The following is a 23,874-nucleotide window of genomic DNA, read 5'->3' on the forward strand; positions in this document are numbered from 1 at the left end:
TTTCATAAAAGAAGCAACATTTTCTTAATGATGTATTAAACAGACAGTTCTAGTGTTTGCAGTTGAGAATTCACACACATAATTTAAAAATAATAATAATATAAACTCTATACAAACACAACCAAATTGACACACTAGTTCATGAGATAACTGGTGTTACTCCTAGTGGTATCCCTCTCCTTGGCAAGTATGGGGTTATTCTCGGTACCATCTTGATGCAGTCAATGATCGGACACACACTGAGACACAGCGTACATCCAGTACAATCCTCCGTCACATGGGGCAGGTGAGTTAACGGGTCAAACGTGATTGACTGGTATCCGGAGTCATTACAGGTCATGTAACATTTACCACAATTGATACACATGTCTTCATCAATAATGGCAACCACTTGTTGAGTATTGTCTAGTTCATTGTAAGCTCCTATCTTAGGTAGTGCCATCCCTATCATGTCCTGTAAGGAGAGATGATAAATTGCATAAAACTTCTTATACTAAACATGAATACAGTTAATCTCATTTAGCACATAGTGAGCAGGTCCCAAACACATCTAAGGTATCATTAATAATAGTGACCATGTCAAGTAGGTCAGGTGTACTTCACAACCTCATCAATGAGATCACCACATTATGGTGACTGTGCCGCACAGGTCCCAGCATCCCAAATGTACTTCACAGCTTCAATAATAAGGCCACTTCATTATAGTGACCAGGTCCCAAACATAGCTGAGGTGACCGTACTTCATGGCCCAGAAGAGTGCAGTTATGTGTATGTCTGCACATCAAACATTAATCAATTAGTGGGCATGGCCCCATGTAAGCCTACAGATGGCAACAGACATGGATTCATGCACACTGACTGTCTACAATACACCTACTGATAAACGGGCGTGGCTTCACACAAACCTACAGACAGTATCACACAATCCCTATAAGTGAGCATGGCTCACACTACAATGCATAACTTAATCTCTTTTACATTGCCAAACTAATTCATTCATTTTGCACATGATGCAATCCTACAATCCAGATAATTTATAAAGCGGGTGAAACCCAGACAAAATCCCAACCTAGTTTCAATGCTGGTATACACACAGTGTCAAAATATTAACCACACCTTGACTGAAGGAATTGGTTTGCTGGTCTTGTAGACAGGTCGGCTGTTATTCAGTGGATATTCATCTAATACTTCTATTGTCTTCTTATAGTCTGCTATCAGCTCTTCTTTCTTCTTCAGGTAAGGACCAAATGATGGTAACGACTGTAAAGAAATCACAATACACCTTATCTGTCACTATTGGCAAGAGTACCTTTCCAATCACATCCTTGATCTTAGGAGTGATAACTTTTCCTATTTGATGTTTAGGAGTAGGTGGACTCTGACCATCCCAATCTCCTAGCTCGTCTACAGCCTAAACCAGTAACAAGATGTAGCAATCAACTCAAACCTATTATTACACACTGTATACTAATGTGGTGAGTATCACAAGTACACAGAAAAATTTGGAATTTCAACTAGAGTAGGGACCATAGCACATCGATAAAAAGTACTGAAACAAGCTGGAGTAGTCCATGATATTAAATCATAACAAAACAATAAGAAGTGTTATATCCCTACTGTGCATTTCCATAATGGTATCTTGAGCACAGCAGGGATATAACACTTTTTATTGTTTTACTGTGTCGTGCACTACTCCAGCTTGTTTCAGTGCTTTTTATCGTTGTACTATGGTCCCTACTCTAGTTGAAAATTCCAAATTTTTCTGTATACTTGTTTGTTAACTTTTTTGTAAATAATTATTATGACTGGTGAACTGACGCATACCGCAACTGAAATGACGCCGCGCGCCCTATTATCGTCTGAAAAGTGAAGTATCCATTACACTTTGTTGTCAGCTATGTTCAACAACCTGTTACACAGCATTTCAAATCACGAACTGTTCAAAAAGCACCACTGCAATCCACGCATATCAAAAGAAATGGTGCCCCTCCGGGTTATATCAATAATTATCATCTAAAAGTGAACTATCCATTATGCTTTGTTGTAGGCTATTTTCAACCTGTTACACAGCAGTACAAATCAAGAACTGATCGAAAAGCATCTCTGCTATCAAAATAGTCACTATGAAAAATACAGACGATTTCCGTTATGCGCCAAATCGACAGTTTTTGCTGTCAGCAAAGATGAATGGGACACAAAGGAGGACATTGGTAAGTCCATGAAGAAGGCATTGCACGTACTGCAGTATGCCAAAAGGCACCTGTTGGGTCGAAGCAACGTCGAACAGTGAAAAAATCAAGCCTGTAGCCTTAGCTGTTATCGAGTTACGCTTGTCTGAAGGCATCAGTCAGTCAGTCAGTCACTCAGTCAGTAGAAAATTCCGTTAAATTATTTCTAAAATTCCATAGCAACTTGTTGAAAGCGTTTCAGGTCGATCTGAAAGCTTGTTTGAGCTTCGTTTTACCTAACCAATACTGTCTCATCATCGTCAGGGAAATTGAAGTTGTTTTTGGGATGATTTTATTTTGTGGGCCACGCCTACTCCTTTGTGGTCCCTACTATACACTACTATCGTAGTGCATGATAAGGACCTTCTAAACACCTTAAAAGTGGTAGACTTCGAATGTTTAAAAGTTCTTGATCTTAAACTGGTCTCAGAGCATCCAATGGTAAAGCAAGCTAGAACAGCACAAATGACTGCTCTATTAAAGTCATGGAGACTGTTGTATGTTAGACAGTCTTCTTTTTATTAAGGAATTTGTCTCAGTTACTTCAACCCGTACCACTGGCTCACTGTGCACCATTACATAATACATATACAATTCCACTATTATTGCTTATACCTTCAAGTAGAGTAGGGCTCTCAGGCCAGTGAGATAGTCCTGCACTACAGTAAAGTCTTGATTGTGTATGGCACTACACACTTGTACTACAGTGGCTCCAGCATGAAGGAACTGGAGTGCTGCCTCAGCACTATCCACCCCTAAGAGACAATAAATAGTATGACTACGCAAACTAGTCAACATAATATCTCCTATTAGGCAGATAATCACATATAAATGCATACACCTTAACAAAGTGTGCACCACAAAACTTTCATTAAGTGTATATACCACATTGCATAATATGCCATAAAATTTAAATGGTGATTGCACCAAGGCTAGATTTTTGTGTTTGGTTTTTGGTGCTATTTACCACTAGGATAGCGTAAATGTTGCATAAATGAGTTAATAAAAGCTTGTTAATATATTTGGTAATGGTTTAATTGTAGTATGGCATGATGACTTCTGTGTCTACAAGGGGCATCAAGGTTAACACTGTAATTAGTTCTTTAAGGCTTGGAGCAAACATCAGCTTAGTGAAGCAAAGCTTGTTGGGTGCTTATATCTGTGATACACTGTCAGTTATGTTAGCGCGTGGCACTTGAATGACATCACTAATTATTTGTGGTTTCTTTGGCATTTCACTACAGTATACTATTACTTCATGTCAGTTTTCTACAGTATACTACTAGATAGGCTAGTTGTTGTGGCTTAGAACAGTTCAGTAGTAGTGGGCGCAGGGACAGATACCAAAAAAGTGCTTTTATTGCATTTTTAAGTGATACTGGAAGGATTTGTGTGAAAATTTAATAACTGTTTTCATGTGCTGCACTCTGTAATCCTTTCTTAATGGCTTTCTGCCCCTGCCCATGTGTCTGCTGGCTGTTTTTCACTAATCATCTTGGCGAAAATGGTATTAGTTTCCCAGCGGTTTGACATGTATTAGTGCTTCGAAGCCCTTCACAAACCACACCATAACTATTGAGCGACTAACACTAGTAGCTTCAAATCTCCAACCTATTATACTAGTCTTTGGACTTTAATGGGCCAGTAAGTAAAGATGTGTGCTTATTAGCAAAGGAAAGTTATCACCAAAAGTATAGCATGCAGAATTTTGTCTATTTCCGGTTGACCGTAACCTTAACAACAGACATACTCTAATTGTAAACACATGTGCACACGCACGCATACACACACATGTACAGACAACAACATGCGCACAGCCTTACCTCCAGTGGCCAATATGGGGAATCCCGGTAAAGAGTTAGCAATAGCAGAAACTGCTCGCAATGCTATTGGACGGATTGCATTTCCTGACACACCTCCATAAGTAGTCTTCTGCTCCTTGCCCACAGCAGGCCATGCTGAAGATGAACCTTTCAACCCCATCAATCCTGACACTGTGTTTGTGGCTGTAACACCATCTGCCCCTCCTGAATATATTGGAATATGAGTAAATCCACTACACAAATTTGTACTGTTTACATTTATTATTAAGACCAATGATGAAGGGTGATGTATGCTCTAGTAGAATAATTATTGCCATTAAATGTGACCACTGGGACCTATTTCATTCACACACACACGTGCGCGCGCGCGCCGCGCACACATTTAGACCCCAACACCTGACATGGCAACAAAAGTGGTACTAAAAAAGCTTTCATAAAGACATGCAAACTACAAATAATGCCCACCTTCTTTAGCTGCTCTGGCAATGTCCACAATTTCGGTGACATTTGGTGTTAGTTTAGCAAAGAATGGGATCTTGACTGCTTCTCTAACCCAACGGCAAATATTCAATACCAGTTCAGGATCCTGTAATAATATTGTATTAGTATGGGAACTGGAATGGAACTTCTTACTTGTCCACAGGCTAATCCCATTCCACGTTCTCCCATTCCATGGGGACATGACAAATTTAATTCCAATGCATCAGCCCCAGATTTCTACAGTAAACAAGAACATCACATGATAGAGACAAGGAGGATATAGAACACCAAACTATGTGATAATTTACATGGCGCTCCAGTGTATGGTTGTAATTACAGCAACAAAAAGTTTCCACTACTTTGTACACAAAGTTTTGAGACTAGAGTGGATCCCTGAGGACATCACTAAAAGGTTTTGTGACATCTTGAGTGTCCTAGTGTTCCAGGTTAGTTTACATAATAAGGGATACTTTACTAGTCCACATTACACAGGTTTCACTGTAGCTATTGAAAGAGCATGAATTCAATAGAACACCAAACTACTCTGATAGTTCACAGTATAATGGCTACCCTCCTCACCTCAGCCATTTGAGCTAGCTCAGTCCAATCCTCTTTAGAGAATGCACACATGATACTGGCAATGACGATCTTGTTTTTGTAGTCTCTCTTCAGTTCATTGACAGACTGGCACCAATAGGCTGCTGTCTTCTCACTGATCAGCTCAATGTTGAGGTAGGCTCCCTGACCTGGTCCAAATGTGTGACCTGATGTGGTACCCCTCACAATACGAGGTGACACATTAGTGATGATATCCTGTGGATACAACATGGCTGTATTATTACCTCATACAACAAGTACATATATACAAGGAAACCTGTATCACCATCCCAACTAGTTGGTACTGTCAAATTGGGTAAACTGCCTACAACAGATTAAATTCATTATAACTATTTTCTAAATAAAAAAAAAAAATTAAAAAAATTAAAAAAAAACATTCTTGGGATAGGAGCTCCACCATAAGAGCTACACACAGTAATCCCATACTTTTAAGTTTCAATCTATGCATAAACAATTTCACACTAACCTTGTCCAAGCTGAAGGTCTTTGTTAAAGCAAATGACCAGCCGGCATCAAAGCCTCGTCTCATCATTGCAGAACTTGTGGTGGGTGTGGCTGAAGCTAATCCAAATGGGCTGTCAAAGTGAAGCCCAGCCAGGTCAACGCTGAGATCAACAAGATCAACTGGTGTGCAGAATGGTGGAAGGCGTGGCTCAGCAGGAACAAACAAACCATGAAGGGACTGCAAGTGGACATGATATATACACTGAATACATGATCGAGTGCCTTAGCAGTTGTGCTACACGCAAACACACACTAGCTACACACAGACTATACAAAGTCCAAAGGCAAGTCAACGACATACCTGGAGATACTTGTGCATATGCCAGGAGGCTTGTTTCCCATCATTCACAGCCTCCACGGTGGTGTTACAATATCCTCCTAGGTCTCCTCCACAGAATACAGCTGCCTCACTAGTCTGCATTGTCTCTGAGTTCACCTCCGGTGCTCCCCATGAGTTGAACTTTATTGGAGCCATCGCTGCAGCAACTATAGAGGATAATGGAAGACACAAGTATTTTCAGTAATGCACTCATGCAGAAGTGTTATGAAAAATGTGTAAATATGGAAATACAGCTAGTGTGTGTGGTAATAAAATATCAAGAGGTACTTGTAGTGATTCTGTTATTGTGTGGTGTTTACAGTTGTGGTTGAGACAAGACTGATGTTTGTAGAATGTTGTTTTGATATAGAACAAGTAATGTGGTGGTATAATCACTATGAAAACTAAAACCCACAATTGATTTGTACACCTTCTACTATATAAGTAGTGAATGAAACTTGACTATAAACAAAGTAATAAAAACAATCTGTATCTTTGTCCATATTACAGAATTTTTGGCAGGCTCGGATGAGCCTTGAATACATGATACAACATTTAATTCAAACTAGTCCTACACTAGTCAGTGTTTTGTGTGATCAATGATACGTTTTGCCATTGCTGGTCTGCATAGTTTAGGCATTGTCATATTGTATATCTATAAATCACATGTATGATTCACCTGTGTAGATCATACTAGTACAGTGTACAATATAAGGGAAAATTATTGCTCAGACAGAATGGCCAATCAAAGTAAATTTGATTGGCCATTTCTGAAATTGCATGGCCATAAGATAGAGGTGTACTATCCGCAGTGTGAAGCACAAACCTTCTAGGGGGTCTGGGGGCATGCCTCCCCAAATAAATCTTTGAAAAAGGATCACTCTGAGATTGAATCTGAGACCACCTTCAGCCACTTATCACTGAACTTTATGCACATACATTTTACACAGAATTAATTGTGTTTATTAGTAATACATGTACAAAATTTGTATTGCTGCATACATATTTCAAAAAACAAAAAAATAACTATGAATCAATGTATATTATTGTACACCCAGTTTGTATACCTAGCTGGGTTAAATCCTTTGTTCAGTACAAGTGGTGTTGAGTCAGCACAGATTGAATTATAACTATCCAACTAGTTATTGCTAAAGTTTCTCTTGTGAACTGCAATAGATCAAAACTTACTCTCGAACTTGCCGTGTGCAGAACACTTTTATCACCTGACTTTCATTCCACTCTCTCCAGCCGGTGCATTCTCTACACATTCTAACCACAAAATGGCCATCTTATACTTAATATCGTACCCCCACTTCGCAAACATTACTTTCTTTTCTTCTCCTGGAAAGTGCCACTTGTGTAGTCAGTGTAGTGATCGCTTCTTTACAACATCGACTGTAACCCATAATCGATAATTGGGGTAAGCACAAGGTGCAGTGTTCTAGCTTACGCATGCACATCGAGTTGATACTTCGACAGGATCACGACTTCAAGCAGCAATTAAATAGCTTTGGTAAGGAAAGATAACGATATGACAATAATAATAACTATAATATTACATGTTATAAAGACTAATAATAAAGAATTACAGTTGTGAAAATTTTGATCGGCACAAATGGCTGACCAACGGCTACATTGATCAGTCAACAACATCACTTGGTCAGAAAATGGCTGATGGCCGACCGTTATATTGTATTCTGCACTAGTAAGTCACATGCTTTTGATTCAAGTTTAGACCTTATGTTAATACCTTTGTAGGTTACAATAACAATAATAACAAGATAGTTATTGAATTTTTGCACACTGAAATGGTTTGTTCTGAATGATGAGTGTCGTTTTCTCAGACTGACAATGCAACAGTAAAAACACTGTTCATGTTTTAAAGAAATCATCCTTTAGTTGTGAAAAGGTCTGTGACTAAAATTGGCTACTACATAGTAATCAGAATCACTTCCATGTTTGTCATCAAAGAATACCATAGATCGGGAATTCAACAATGAGAATATTTCGTGACTGCTTTGACTACCAAAAACAATATTTCACTCATGAATATTTTGCACTTGTGACAGGACGCTAAGGACGATTACTCCTGTGGCCGCTCTCAAACTTTTGCTAGCTCTAAGTTTCAAATGGTGGTTTCTACAAAAGCCAATTTTGTACTGTGCAGGTAACTTGGTACGACGAATCGAACCAGCGTAATTGTAACAAGCTTCCTTCATCACAAAGGCGTTTTTCAACTATTGCGCTTCACCCAGCTCTTCTTCTTTTGCTAGCTCTAGCGTAACGAATCAATGTCCTGTGGAAGTTATCGTTTCATTTCCTTATCTATTTCCTGATAGATAAGACATCAGTTAATCGAATCAACACAGTTTGAAACTCAACTAAAGATTTGAAAACAAAAAATTCTATTTTAAAAGTCACTACACGTGTCAACAGCATAAAATATTACTGTTTCAGTTGAACGTGCAGGAATTACGTTGTTCACAACCACTTTGACGCTTCCTTGGAAGTTGCTTTTACTGTTACTGTTTCATTATTGTGACTACAGTATCGGCAGTAGGAAGATAACTTGGCATAGCATAGATTTATTTCATGTAGAAAGGTCTCAACAGAGGTGCAGATAGAGGCATCATAAACAACCAGTTTCCAATCCCTGGTGGGTGTAGTATCTATGGTTTGTAGAATGTTGTTTTGATATAGAACAAGTAATGTGGTGGGATGATTACTGTGAAAAAATTGATTTGTACACCTTCTACTATGCAAGGAGTGAATGAGACTTAACTAACATCATGGATAACATTAGAAACAATGTGATTAGAACTCAGAAATTTTTTGCCAGGCTCCAATGAGCCTCAGAGGAGGGTGGAAACAGTTTCAGCACCACAATTATGCTAAACCATCGGTTCCCGGTATCATTGTTTGGTTATATACCACTTTAGCGTGGGAGTTCAAAGGCGCCACTCGGTGTTTAACTTGCATATATTGCCAGGGCAATATCATGGGAAAGCGGTTTGCCAATGACTTTGATACCCAGCCAGTTCAAAGAATCAATGTGCTTTGACTTGTTATATTGAGCAACTTAGAGCTTTGTATTGTGGGACTCATTTTTGTAGTGGTTGCTAAGCTTAGCATATTTGCTAAGATAGATTAGTTGGTTTTTACTAAAGGATAATGAAGGCACAAAATAATTGTTTGGGTAATCGTGGATGCGTATTTCTACCCACCGTGTATCAGCCTTTGAACAGACCACGGAACAGCAAAGCTACTACTACTACATTGAAATAGGTTAGTAACTTACAGTCCTAAGTACTTAACTTACTATAATAACTTACTTACTGTCCCAATAGTGAAGTACAAAAATGATAACAATTATAAACTCCATCCCACAATCGCAAGTTCACTAACATTACGTGTTGAAGCATTGTAACGTCAGTATGCATGTAGTTTACTACTGTAACCAGTAGATTACAAGTACTATAATTTTCATTTCATTTACTAGCTCCCTCCCCTCCCCCAACTATGAAAGCTACCTACTTTAGCAGTTGGGCACTAGAAGGTGAACACACATTTCCTATACACAATACTGAAGTACGTAGGAGTTATTTAAACACTTGTAGTAAGGAGAAAATGTCTGCAAACTTGAACACTTTTCTATGACATAGATGTTTACCATCAGATTGGCCAAGTTGAGATCCAAACGCAGAGATGACAAAGTCAGCCTTTAGTCTCACTGTTTGCTCATCATCAACTGTCCAGCTACCGTCGTCAAGTTGTTCTGTACGACAAAACTCCATAGCAACAATGTGATCATTCTTGGTAACCACCTGTAGGACACAGCATATAACACATGCTCAAATCACATATATAGCTCTAATAACACTGTTACATACAGCTGGTCATCAGTACACCTTCATACTAAACTTTGTTCCAAGCAGCACCGACTGTTCAATTAGAGGTACACATGGTGAGTTTTTATTAGAATCTACTGTATGTTCTATTAGAGAATTTTAGTGGGGAAGGGAAACTGCTTTCTTTAGTCTCGTAGACAGCCTATATTACATATATTTGTCATTCAGTCAAAAACTGTTTTCCCGACGACAAAACAAAAAATACCAGCTAACTGACATGACTGCTTTTAAAAAAGAGAACAAAGTTCAGAGTTGAGCAGTGAAATTATTGCACATTCCATGTATAAGAGCCTCCAACAGAAGTACCAATCAATACAACACATCCATGTATTAACTTTTAAAGCAGGTTATACAGTTATTTAAATAATACAGATACAAGTATACACAAGGTACATGATGCATTACTTTATGAGGGGACAGGAAGGGAAGGAATTCACATTTCTCCTCTTTAGCCAACTCCATCTGTGTACGCACAACAACACATGAACTACAGTGTAATAATATAGTCTGACGTAGCTTAAATGTGTGTTTACAAGCTAAGTTGTGATACAGTGGAACCATCTGGGACCATGATGAAGTGGCCTATATAAGTAAGGTGTTTTGATTTCAGGGCCATACCATTTCACTTTTCAGGGATTCCTAATTGAGTACATCATTGGAACCAAAATACCACAATGGTACTCCAGTGCTTACATCATTGGTAATTAGTCTGATTGTATACTTTAAGGCAAAAAATAAATAAATTAAATGGCTTGTGAATAACGCAGTACAAAAGAGAAATTCTCTGATTATCACATTGTTCACAACTTAAGGTGTCCTTTCTTGAGGATTTTCATTGTATTTACACAACAACATAAAAGATTTCGACCAATCAAATTGCTTCTTTTTTTTTGTTTTGAACTTCAAATCACATGACACACCCTCAAGATTATGCAACATGCAATATATCAAGATCACATTACAATCAATCACATTACATACCTCCTCAGGAACAGCTCTGATGTTAGTGAATCCCTTCCTGAAGACAATGTAAACCTTGCGAGCTCCACAACGTAGTGCTGACGTGGCACAATCAAATGCAGTGTCCCCAACACCTAGTACTATAACGTTGCCATGGATACTGGGTAGCTTGCTCTTACACGCACACATTCCTGCAAGTAAAACACAAAACTGTATCACATAACCCTGGAATAGGCAACATTTACAGTAAACAAATCTGTGACTTTATTCAATGCAAGCACTGGACTTCTTCCAAGATATGTACATAGGCCGGCCTAAGTGGGATACATGTAATTTTATTGTGTTTTATTATTATTACTTTACAGTGACCAGAACTGAAGGTCTTGACACAACTTGTGTTGCAGGTAAAGCAGGCTTATAAAGATCTTCTACTCACACAATTAGTCCTCCTATGTAATTAATATTCAACAGAAAATGTGTGATTTTTAAAATCCAGATATTGCACAACACTAAAAACCTACCGTATGCAGTGCCGGAAATTTTTGTGCCATGTACTTTTCACAGTTTTTGCAGTGGCTTTTGGTGTGTGATACCATTTGTAGGCATATGTGGACTCCACAATCATAATCATGCTTACAAACAGTATCACAATATAAAGTGGGTGTGGCTCACAAAAGAAGCTGATCTACTGCAAGACTAGACTATGCCTGACATAGGGATTGCTGTTACTGTGCTACGTGCTTTAGCAATTGGTATGATGCTTGAAGTAAATATCAATCCAGACCCTTCATAGCTGTGTGGCCGAGATCAAAAATCTTCGAATCAATCTTAGTCCCATGTGCCAGATTGTGTGGGGGCGACAAATTATTGCCGCTCTACACAAACTGTCTGGCACACGAGACTACAGTGATCTGCAACATTTATAATGCGAAAATCCTGACAAAGTACGTAACTGTGAAACGTACATACTGCAAAAATTTCTGGGTATGCGGTATGGCTTTGAGTGGATCTAGTTAATAGATAATTATGGTAAAAACAAGCACTCGTATTTAAAATCCAAGTTGCAGTGCCCAATTCTTACCAGGTTTACTACTCTGAGCTACTACTGGTAGGAAGTTCTTTGACGTGTAGAAGCCTTGTTCAATGGTCAGTCCATCAAATATCGGAACAATCTTTGGCTCTGGCAAGCCAATCCCAAGGAAGATTGCCTCATATCCTTCACTTAGCAACCCCTTCACTGATAAACCATCTTTACCAAGACCTTTGCCTAGTTCAACCTGAGATGAAAGGGAGAGAAAGTTATATTTTTACACTGTTGTAAGATACAGTATATCAAAATTGGTAATGTTCAGTTTTCAAAATTTCTATGCTTCTAATGAGAGATCAGTAGGTAGTTCTGTCTTTACCTTCACTCCTAAGTCTTTCATCAGCTCCACTTCAAAGGACACTACGTCATATGGTAGCCTAAACTGAGGGATCTCTGAAGAACTAGAGTGGAATAACAAGATCATGTGATTCAGCCATTATGTTAACATGGCTCACCTGAGCCCTCCGATGTAATCACATTTCTCAAATACTGTCAGGTTCTGGTAACCAAGCCGAGCCAAGAATGTGGCACAACTAATTGAAGCTGGTCCACACCCAATTAATGCCACCTACGTACAACATACATAATGGCGACATACTTGTAAAATTCTTTACCAAAATATTATTAGCAAGAACATCCAATATCGTTAGAAGTTAGGTAACAAACTACATACTACTACATTACTAACACAAAACTTCGTGTATTAAAATGCCAATTAAATGAAATAAAATTGCATGGCCAAATAAAATGTTACAGGGCCACAGGTCCAATCACATATTTAAAGCTGCAACACACTTTTAGCGCATTAGGGGAAGCACTAGTACCACTACAGTACAGTCACCTTGGCTTGGTAGCTTTCTGGTAATGACTCAAGGGGTGGCAGACTGGGGTCTCTGATCTGTGGAAGTCTCATCTCCTTGAATGTCTGCAAGGAATGAAGTAAATACTGTAGTACACATGTGTGTGAGCAGTGTGCTGTATTACGTATGTAACATACTACACACACGCACACACTACACGCACACACTGATAACCTCAGTGGCAAACTGTTGAAGTCCTCCAATATTGATAGGTCCCTCTTCTGCAGCATACAGGTTACAACCACCCACACACAAGTCACTTGTTGGACACACCATCCCACAGGTTAGACCAAGAGGATTGTCAGAGAAAATTGCCTTAGAAGCACCATAGTAGTTCTTAGTAGCTATACTACCTGAAATAGACACAGTATCAATATTGTACAAACATACGAAGCTCTAATCCTTAAACCACATAAAACTTTTGGTGTTTACACAATACAGGCATATATGGCAACATCAGGTGGGGTAACATTAACTCCTTTAGCCTAAAACTACACATTGATCAAGTCTATTTAGTGAGCTACTTGGAGAAGTTCAAATGAACACAGTCCCCATTATGTGAGTATTCTGTAGACAACCAAAAGCATTGTTAGTAATTGTGTAAAGTTTAGTGTAGGAGTTTCCTTTTGGATTTCCTTTTCCAGTCGGTCACTGATGGGTGTATACAGTAACTGGTCAACAAGAAGGGACAAACTATAAGGGTGTACGTCCGTCTATGTCGCAGAAAAGTTTAGAAACAATGGAATGTATGTGCTTAACAGTTTACAGCCTGTAACTAGAGGCTTACTTGTTATGAAGCACAGTAACTCACATTTTTGGTAAAATTCTTGCCATGAATTTACTTTTCATTATGGGTTTAATAAATTTATGATGTGAGACATATGGCTCGATTGGAAATTTAACGGAGAATTGAAAGGAGATTACTGCAAGTTGACCATCATCCAAGTTATGGATCCTTTTAAAGGTTTGTAAAGAGTTTCACCAGAAAGTTGTTGACACGTCAAAAATTTGGTCTCATGATTTAGCGTTATGGCAACATCACAAGTAGGATGATGTTCTGTACACCGTGTAGCCATAGGAAGTACACTGTGTAGCCATAGGAAGTACACTTTGAAGTTATAGCACTTCATTTAAAGCATGCACATTTTTATGTTGTTTTTTGTGTGTGTTACAGTACACTGTATGTGGGTTTATGAGTTAAATATTGTGACTACATATGTGGCTGTATAACATCCAGCAGTGTGGGCATATGACAGACAAAAAGTGTACACAAATGAATCAAAATAAAACATACAAATACTTAGGACAAATTGAATCAGTGTTATTAGCAGTGGAAATTACTTCCGGGTGGGACACCTTCATTCCAAATATTGAATCCAAGATTTTAATCCCTATCATTAGTATACTACCACTGTGAACAATTTCCGGTAACCAGGCATGCTGGCCATATAGCCATATATAATAACAACTGTTACCTATGAATGACTTGATGTCCAGTTGTGTAGGACAGCTCTTCTGACAAGGAGCATCAGCACACTTCAGACATCTTGCAGCTTCTTTGAGGGCAGCTCTCTCACTCAACGTTGTGTGCTTGATATCATCAAAGTTCTTCTCCAAACAACCACAACTCTGTGACCATAGTAACCAAGTACATAACACAGTGTGGTACAAGGATATAGTAAATGAGTAGAGTTGGCCCTCATCAATAGGGTCATGCTTGCAATAAGAAAAATTGTCCTCAATAGCAAGGGTCATAAAGACATTATGCAACCAGAATAAGTGAAAACCAAAACCCACAATCAATCCCTACACAGTAGGGTATTTATAAAGAGCTAGCATAGTATACAGACAATCAACAAAAGGAGGATGGTGACACTTTCTCCCACTGAAAATATAATTTTTGCAAGGCCTTCATCAAACTGGTATCTATAGGCCTAAAGCATTCCATTGACAGCATATCACCATACAGGAACTGATTCTTTGATCATTATCACTGCTGACCTTCTGCCAATAGTTTAGTACAATACAGTATGGTAATATTGAATTGTGGCCTAATTTTATCACTGATCGACACTGCTTTGTGCCAACTACAGAATTACAATGCATACATTATGGACTTGCCTTTGGCCTCTTGTGTGTCCCATTTCTCTCTCTACTACCGCTAGCGTTGATTGGCAGTAACATGTCACAGTTTCAGTGCTTTAATTTCTGTAGTGAGACTGGATTGATTGCAAAGGCACTTCTTGTACTCTTCTTTACAACAGGTGGAACATAAATAGTTGAAACTGAAACAGAAAGGCCACTTTCCATCTTCAGTAATTGATAGTCAGGGGACGTGTTCAGTTGAATGGCAATCACAACCATTATGCAATCAAAATGAGGATCAAGCTAATGTATTTCCTATAGCTTTCTTCATATGCATTATTGCACACAGCATATATAGCTGAAAAGGAGGTTATATAATTGGCATACATTCGATACAATTAGTAATATAACAGCATACGTACCATAGACTCTGATTATTAGGTGCAAGTGTGGAGATTTTTTTTTTTTGTCTTATTTACTATACTTGTTAACCCATCAACCATCATTGGCTCCACATGGTACTAAGTGATATAACTTACATGTAGAGTATATTTTGGATTAGCTATCAATGTTGCTGTGCATTTCTATAGGTAGTGCGCTTATACTGAAATTTGATCACACCCATAGAAGCTATGCTTCCTGTGGACTATTCCATGAGTGTTACATAATGTGGAAAAGTTAACTAGCTGGAATAGGGTAGTAGTACTGTTACTATAGTCACTAATAGTGTCTCGTATTACAATAAAGTGAAGCAGATCAATAGAACTTACTTGTGATGACTGTTCTGGAGAACAAAGGTGGCCACGTGCTGATAAGCAAATGCGTTAAAACAAGTTTTGCTGAAACTCACAGAAAGCAGCCATGGAAGAAAATTTCACCATAAGGAAACATTGTAGAGTAGTAATAAAGTCTGAAGTTGTTACACTTACAATGCATGTTTTCGCCAATTTATTGCGTATAATGTTTAATAACAATTTTGTGGCAAACAAAAACATACCAGCAGTGTTCCTAAGTCCATAGCAAACAAATTCATGCATAGATTTTATATATTTCAACCTATATTTTGTCTAATATAGCACATTTTGGTAAGCACCGTATAGCCCTCCATGAGGCCTGACAGTTAATGGATTAAGCATATGCACTTGCAAATGATTACAAGGAGTTAAGAGAGCATTATCCATGCTTCAAGCAATTTAGGTATCAGCATTCAGTCAAACAATTTGGAAACTGCAATCCTAAGGAGTTGGGAACAGCTATCATTATTACAGGCAGTCAAGCAGACAGTAGTATTTGCTCAACACATCCCTAGCAAGGTACTGAGTGTACTGTGACACTTGGTTTGTTCTAATGATCTTCTGCTTCCAAATTACGTAGCACAAGCTTGCAGCAGTAATTTCAACTATATTAGCTTAATAATATAACATGCGCACATAATAACCAGAGTTAAAGTAGGGATTAAACATACACTTCAGATAATGGTCTCACCCATACTTGTAATAGTTGAGCATTTGAGGTACATCTTTTTGTGGAATTAAATAATTAATAACATTTGGTCAAGTGGGTAACACACAAGCGCTGCTCACTGTAAGTAGATCTGGGACTACAGTCAAACTCAAATCATCATATTTTTACCAAGTCAATGATCAAGGAGGATTTGCAACCCATAACCAAAAATTACAAAATATTTACTGTATACTGGTAGAAAAGCTGATATCGATTGTGGCGCTCTAAAACTAATTACTTTATTTCGTATCAAGCATGGCCTTGACCATACAGTCACATGGCAACGCCACAATAATAAGTCACAAGTCAAGGTTCTTGGTGCTTAATCAACTAGTCCCTTATTACAAATACGCAGTTAAGAATACTTACAGAACACTCCTTATCCTGATTTCTCTTCCAGTGTGCACGTGCCTTCTTCGTTGCAACAGTGGAGACCAAGTTCGCGTGGTTCTGAACTTTCGGGTTAAGCGCCAACAAGTTCTACAAAACATGAAGTAAACCAGTTCGTATCAGCACATCTTAAACATCATACCTCTATATCAGGCGGTTCTACGGATACCAGGGACATCGCTGTTGACCTCTTTTGTTTTCAAAGAGAGAACACGTGAGATAGGGGTGTGTAAGAAAATCACGTGATTATAAAGCTGGGGCGTGGCATATTAAGCTTTCAAAACATGTGGTGGAAGTGTCGAATGTAACGACCATATTTCGGCGTAAACAGGAAGAACAGTTTGAAGAGTTGTACAACCCCTCTTCTCGATTTGTTCGCCGAAACTGAGCAGTGTGCGGCAAGAAAAAATAAAACGAGGCGTGGTTGATCGCTTGCATTTTGCGAGGTAAGCATACCGAATGGCCAGTTGTGTGTATGCATGGCACTCCCAAAAAAAACAACGACATTGTGTTAACCAAGCTTTTGAAACACTCTTAGCACATTCAATACATGCGGTGGCAGGCTTGCACTTGAAGTGCTTGTAGCTAGTAATTATTCATGCAATGCACGCTTTTGAGTCGAGGTACCTGGCTAGAAGACATAGTCATGAACTTTATCTGACTGACACAGTACAATGCACACAAAAGATACTATTGTCACAGCTGTATGCCTTATATTGGAATTGCAATTAGTAGGCATGCCTGGTAAGCATGTGTTTTGGTGTGCAAGAGTGCTAAGTATTGGCTGGTATATAGCCTGCTAGCCATTGCAAATCCATCATGATCAATTAGACTTAAACATGTACTGTACTTGTGGTTCTATACAGTATAGTATATATATATGCCTTCTCACTACAGGGTGATACATTATGGCACACAATATGAGATCAGAACGGACTAGTCCACGATACCTTGGTCCAAGGGACCATGCACAAAATGCTCCACCAACTGCCACCAGACAAAAGCGACGAGTCTGGCACACCTTTGTGGAATTATTTAGTGGTCGGAGAAGAAGAGAACGCAGACAGTCTGACAGAAGACGTGGTTTTCATCGCAGCACCACACATCCTCAAGGATTTGTACTACCACCATATGCTTTTCAGTCAATGGGGTATCCCCCGCCACCGCATGTTCCTTATGCATATGGGGTCCCACCCCCTCCTCCAATGGCTTACATGCCACCCCCACCCCCACGGACCCATGATGTTAATGACAGAACCTTCATGGACCCAGAGTTTTACAGTTTACATCCTGAGTATGACATGAGATCTGAAGTTAGCCATCAGTCAGGCTCCACTCGTCCTGGAAGCAATCAGAATTATAGAAGAGACAATCGTAATCAACCACCATTTGTGTTCTCTGGTGCACCACCTCAAGAAATAGAAGAATATGAAAGGGAACTACCACCAGCACGTGTACCACGCCGACGAAGGTCAATGGATCAACTCAAACACATTGATGATGACGAAGAAGATGAGGAAGATGAAGAAACCCTCACCTCTCCTATTAAGGGGTTTGACTCATTTATGATGTACTAGAATATCCATCATTTTTAACTTCTCAAATTGTGTGAAATAGTAATATTATACTTATATACGTACATATAAGCAGAAATCAAAGTGATATAAAAATACATGACATACACTGCTAAATATTTCCACTGTAATTCCACAAACACTGAATATCATATTATGTGTATTGTAACAACGTATGTGAAGCACGTACAAAGGCATTGCTATATGAATACATAGTAGAATTACAAAGGGGTAACACGTACATAACAACACATAGGTGACAAATATGCACAGCACTAAACTGATAATAAAGTACTGTAAGTATGTGATCAAACTATTCTACACTGTGGTGGTTGAGTCATTTTCATCAGGAGGATGATACTTTCTTCCTTCAAGTGTGTTCATCTTGACGGCATCAGATGAAGGCATTGCAACTCCACTGTCAGTTGTCATATTCCCATTTACTGGTGCTGATGTGTCTACTTTAACTCTGTTCGTATAAGCTACAAAGGAATACAATAGCAACTTGTTGAGATATGTATATGTGGCCAACTGGTGGTGAATGTATGCCTACTATAAAGAGCTGCCTAACTTTGTGACCTTACTGTATAGGTCATCAATATACAACTCCTTGATTGTGATTAATTTTGATGCTCAAAATGTAGCCAGAATCTATTAACTAGGAAAATTAGGAAGATTACAGATCAAAGAAATAAAAAGTAATGAAACAAGGGAGGTTGCTAATTCCTGAAGATTATTAGAGGACATTCAATCTCTACTTTTTGTAAGGCAGTGTATAAACAGTGGAATGGACTACTGGAATGAGATTTTTTGAAGTTCAATATCATTTTTTGCAGCCAAATAAGCACAACTAGTACTCCTCCCCTTAAGTAAGCAAATAAATAGGATTCCCCTTGAAGTCAGTTTTGTAACATTACTATAAGACTGGTGAATACCGCATTAGAAGAAAGAATGGTGCTTGGCTTATTGATTTCGTCTGAACACATGTTCAACTATTCAATTGCTGAAATAGCAAAGTAGTCATTAAGTTTCTTTTTCAGCTATGTTCAGCCAGTTACACAGCGTTATAAATGAAAACACAATGAGAAGGACCTTTGTAATCAATCTAGTCACAATGAAAAACTTCCTAACAAACATAGGGAAGCCATCACACGGCACTATCACGAATCAACCTTGCACTGCAAGCAAAGATAAATGGGACACAAAAGAGTACATAGGAAAGCCTATGAAACATGCATTGTACATACTGTGGTATGCTTAATGGCACCTGTCAGGCTGAAGCACCATCGAATAGTGGAAAAAATCAAGCCTGTAGCCTTAGCCATTATTGAGTTATGCTTGTGTCTGAAGGAATCAGTCAGTGAGGCAGTCAGTAGACAATTCCACTAAATATATATATATTTTTTAATTGTAGCAACTTTGGAAGCATTTTGGATTGCACTAAAGGCACTTTTGGGCTTGGTTATACCTAACCAATACTGTACCATGAAGGTATTTTGAAGCCGGTTTTAGGGTGATACTTTTGGCAAGAAAAGTCCAAACCTTCATGATCCCCCCACATATCTAGTTATGGTAGGCAGATCAAAAGTTGGGCTCCAGCAAACTGCCATGAATTTGATTAAGGGTATAGCTAACTGTGAGCTTTTGTACTAGTACGTACACTGAACTGTCACTCTTGTATGCATGTTACATACACACATAATGTAATACACACACAGCAGCCTTACTTCCTTGCCGACTGAAATCTGTTGACTGAGACTGGCTAAGGATGGCAGCCTGTTGTTTCCGTATAGCATACTCCTTGTTGTTCTTGTGTCTTTGAAACAGAATGATAAACAACTTGGGAGAGAATATTCCCACCATCAAGCCTACTGCGCTAAGGACGATGCCAAGGGCAAGAATCCCAATTCTAAACTCATCTTCGGTTACAAAGAACAGAGGCACAAACAGCACCCATACTGCCATAACTGTGAAGGAAGTGAACATAACATGTCGGGCTTCATTAAAGTTACCAGGAAAACGCCTTGTCACCCATCCCAGAATAGTGCACACAAGAATGAGAACAAAGTTATATAACAACAGAAGTACTAGTAAAGCAGCGTGAGGCTCTTGGCATATCTCAACAATTTCAGGAGCATTGCCAGTTTGCATTGGATTAGTTCTAACAATATCAGGACTTCTATCAACTAATGGAGGATCTATCCCAAGTGATATTGCTACCAAGATCATCTGACCTGCTACTATTAATCCTGTGAAGATCACCTGATGTATAGGATCAGTGAAGGGTGGTCTTTTAGCTGCAGAATTACGCCAGTAAAAGATTCGAGCCACACGAACAATTTTTATCAGTAGAGCACCGAATGCAAGAGAGAAACAAAACCACACACCAATTCTGTGGAACACGCACACTGCTGTAGATGGTGGTGACACCACAATATATGTTAATACAAAACACGTTCCAATTCCAGTCGTTAACATTATCATCTGCTCTCTGCCTGATGATTTTACGACAGTGGTATTCCAGTGAATAACAAAAATCACAATTATCGCACCCAGTGCTAGGATTCCTATTGATGCAATGCTCATCGCAGCTATGGCCCATCCATTACTATACTCCAAATGTCTTACAGTGACTGGCACACAATGAGTGCTCCCTGAGAGAGGGTTATCCCCCCAGTGGTTGTTACCACACAAACTACAGTTAGTAGATGAATCATTTGTGGAATAATTGGGACCTGTACATGGAATACATTCAAAACAAGCTGGGCAGTTTGGATTGGTAATGCTGCGTCTTTTGCCTTCTTGACATGGCACTGAACAAGATGATCTGCGAACACTGTCGATTACATTATCATCATTATCAACTCCAAATTGCTGTGTGGAATTAAGTAAACTCAACTCTCCACCATCTTCAGAATCCCACAAACCAATAGTAACATACTCATACTGTCCATTCTCATTTCGTTGCAGGTTGGTTATACTGTATACTCCCTGTGGGTCACCATTTTCATCAAATCTAACCATACGATTCTGTGTACCAGGAAAAGTTACATTAAAAAGATACCCTAGTAAAGTTTCACCAGTTAGCGGATGCTTCATGCCAGCACAAGTGTGATCAACACGATTCCAAACAAGTGGACTATCACAGTTGTTATCTAAGAAGTTTTGTATTGCATGTGCATAGACGTACACAGCATCAATAATAAGGGGCACTATGTTACCTTGCTCATAGTTAACGTGGTCAGTTATTGCACCATTTGGACAATTTACTGAATTGATACCACATATTGCTTCATAAAATTCAGGGAAGAAGTGGTCTCTTTGGTTTGTATCAGGTCTCAGGCGTGAGAAATAGTCAGCAAATTCATTCACTTCCATTGTAAATGGCTGAAAAGCAAACAAACCAGCTGCAATTGTGGGATACATATCACGGATTGCAGTCGATCCAGCCCATGCATCACTCGCTATCCATATAAAAGATCTCTGAGTCCTTGTTTCATCCAACTTTCTGAACAGAGCAGAAACTGTTGCTTGATCAGTAAACACAATCACCACAGTGGCAGTTGAGTTTAGTAATTCCTGAACAGTCTGATCAACTGCTGTATTAAACTCACTCTCGGAGCCAGTCACTTGTAAAGGAATGCTCATTCTCACATCGACACAAATTCCACGATTCATAGCATTTTCAATGAACGCATCAGTTCCTGGCTCCCCATAAGCATTATTGTTAAACACTACACTAACATATTCCCAACCGAAGTGTGAAACCAGATCAACCATTGCACTGGACTGAAGATTATCTGGTGGAATTGTACGCAAGAAATACTCATAAAGGTTCTTGTTACTGAGAGCAGCACTTGATGAAGCATAACTAACCAACGGGGTTTGGAAAAGACGTAATCCCAGCAGGGTTGATGTTGGTAAGCTAACAGCGCTGGCAGCTGCTCCTACAATACCTGACAACCTCGTACTAGAATTACCAGCTTGCATACAAGACTGTGATGATTCAACTGTCAAACTACCAGATCTCACCACCATATCTAGTGCTTCATCTAACCCAACTGTCTCATCTCCACAGGAATCCCTGACATCATAACCAATTGTTAGGTTGGGTAATAAATTGGCATCGTTATTAATTTTATCAATGGCAAACAGCATGGCTTCAAGCCTCTCAAGACCTCTCTCTGTTCTTAGCGACACACACCCAGTTCCTTCATGGACTGGGAACAGCCCGCCAAACACAAAGTCCTTGTCCACAGCATCCCTGAATCCTCTGAGACGTGTGTCGTTTATTGGCTGTGATAGCAAATCAAAGTTGTATTGGCCAGCACATAACGGTGGATAAATAATCGTAAAAGAACTTAGTAGCAGTAAAATATTTGCCATTTCTCTACAGTATGTCAATCCTCCAACACAATTTTCCTACAGAAAAATTTGAACTACAGTTACATGTACATAGCTATATAAAACACATCTAAATAGCTACAATTGCATACAGCTAGTAATAGTATGTAGCAAAGCTTTACACTGCAATCTTTTAAACACACATAATACTATTATGTATTAATTGACCACACACACACATTCTACATACACAGTAGGCTACAGGGCTTCATTACTTTAATTTTGCTAGTACCACCTGTTACAAAACATGCCTATAGCTACATCTCATGACAAGTTGCACATTTCTATAATCCCACATAGTACACACATATGGTGTTTCTTTGCCTATAGCTATAAAAGCCGTGTACGACAGTGCATCAGTTGAATATGATTGCTGAAGATGAAACTGTCACAGCTATTACACAGGTATTGAAGCACAATAGGTATATGTAGTTAGTTTTATTGGAACTGCTTCAATAGGCCATACAAACTAGACCATAGATCAAGTACAGGGATGTATAATACAGTTGAAAAACAAGTCTACTTAAATTGGGAGTAGGACAATTACTACATGCTGGCTTTTTTAAAAAATACCGGGCACCAGCCTGCGTGCAGGTCCGGATTCAGAAATCCAATTATTGTTATTGGTATAGTAATACTGTGCAGACCTCTAACAGAGTATAGTACACAGATCACAACATAATATACAAGTATACAAATTAAATAACTACTAGTTTTTGTTTGAACTGATTAATTTCATTAGAGTCAATCACATTTTGGGATAGATCATTCCAGATTTTGATTGCCTGAAGGGAAAAAGGAGTACATATAAGAATCAATCCGTGTCATTGGTTGCATAAATCTCATATTATGACCTCTGGTACTATGTACAGTGGATATGGGTGTCAGAAACGGATTTGCTGGGATATCAACAAGGTGGTTAATTATTTTAAACAATATTATGGCTTTCATTTCATCTCTGCATTGTGCAAGTGTAGGCCAATTAAGGTCTGTAAGCATTTGTGTGACACTAGCGTAACGGGAGTAATTGCTGGTCACAAATCTAGCTGCTTGTCGTTGTGTTCTCTCAATCATATCAATATCCCTCTTAGTGTTAGATGCATCCGTGTAGCACCAAGTACAGATCCGCCC

The 23,874-nt window shown here is 38.9% G+C and overlaps 3 protein-coding genes across 3 annotated transcripts in view; 1 reads left to right on the top strand and 2 right to left on the bottom strand.

Annotated features, from left to right (window-relative positions):
* On the bottom strand, window positions 1-17,006 carry LOC136256310 (dihydropyrimidine dehydrogenase [NADP(+)]-like). The gene is made up of 21 exons (XM_066049240.1): window positions 16,908-17,006; window positions 16,745-16,855; window positions 14,263-14,416; window positions 12,962-13,140; window positions 12,769-12,852; window positions 12,383-12,495; window positions 12,247-12,328; window positions 11,922-12,117; window positions 10,862-11,031; window positions 10,286-10,342; window positions 9,643-9,796; window positions 5,955-6,139; window positions 5,616-5,831; window positions 5,111-5,344; window positions 4,685-4,768; window positions 4,517-4,637; window positions 4,052-4,255; window positions 2,844-2,983; window positions 1,310-1,411; window positions 1,117-1,260; window positions 1-454 (listed from the first exon to the last, which is right to left on the bottom strand). The coding sequence occupies exons 1-21, from the start codon at window positions 16,941-16,943 to the stop codon at window positions 140-142; spliced, it is 3,081 nt and encodes a 1,026-aa protein (XP_065905312.1). The 5' UTR covers window positions 16,944-17,006; the 3' UTR covers window positions 1-139.
* Window positions 17,002-18,567, top strand: LOC136256314 (uncharacterized). Its single transcript, XM_066049245.1, has 2 exons — window positions 17,002-17,211; window positions 17,663-18,567. The coding sequence occupies exon 2, from the start codon at window positions 17,674-17,676 to the stop codon at window positions 18,340-18,342; it is 669 nt and encodes a 222-aa protein (XP_065905317.1). The 5' UTR covers window positions 17,002-17,211; window positions 17,663-17,673; the 3' UTR covers window positions 18,343-18,567.
* Window positions 18,409-23,874, bottom strand: part of LOC136256311 (metabotropic glutamate receptor 2-like) — a 5,812-nt gene continuing 346 nt past the window's right edge. The window contains exons 2-3 of the mRNA XM_066049241.1: window positions 20,067-22,761; window positions 18,409-18,821 (exon numbers count right to left, since the gene is read on the bottom strand). Coding sequence (XP_065905313.1) covers window positions 18,658-18,821; window positions 20,067-22,725 — 2,823 coding nt within the window. The 5' untranslated portion in view covers window positions 22,726-22,761 and the 3' untranslated portion in view covers window positions 18,409-18,657. The remainder of the gene's footprint in view (window positions 18,822-20,066; window positions 22,762-23,874) is intronic.

Source organism: Dysidea avara, chromosome 5 (genome assembly GCF_963678975.1).
Source record: "Dysidea avara chromosome 5, odDysAvar1.4, whole genome shotgun sequence".
NCBI lineage: Eukaryota > Metazoa > Porifera > Demospongiae > Dictyoceratida > Dysideidae > Dysidea > Dysidea avara.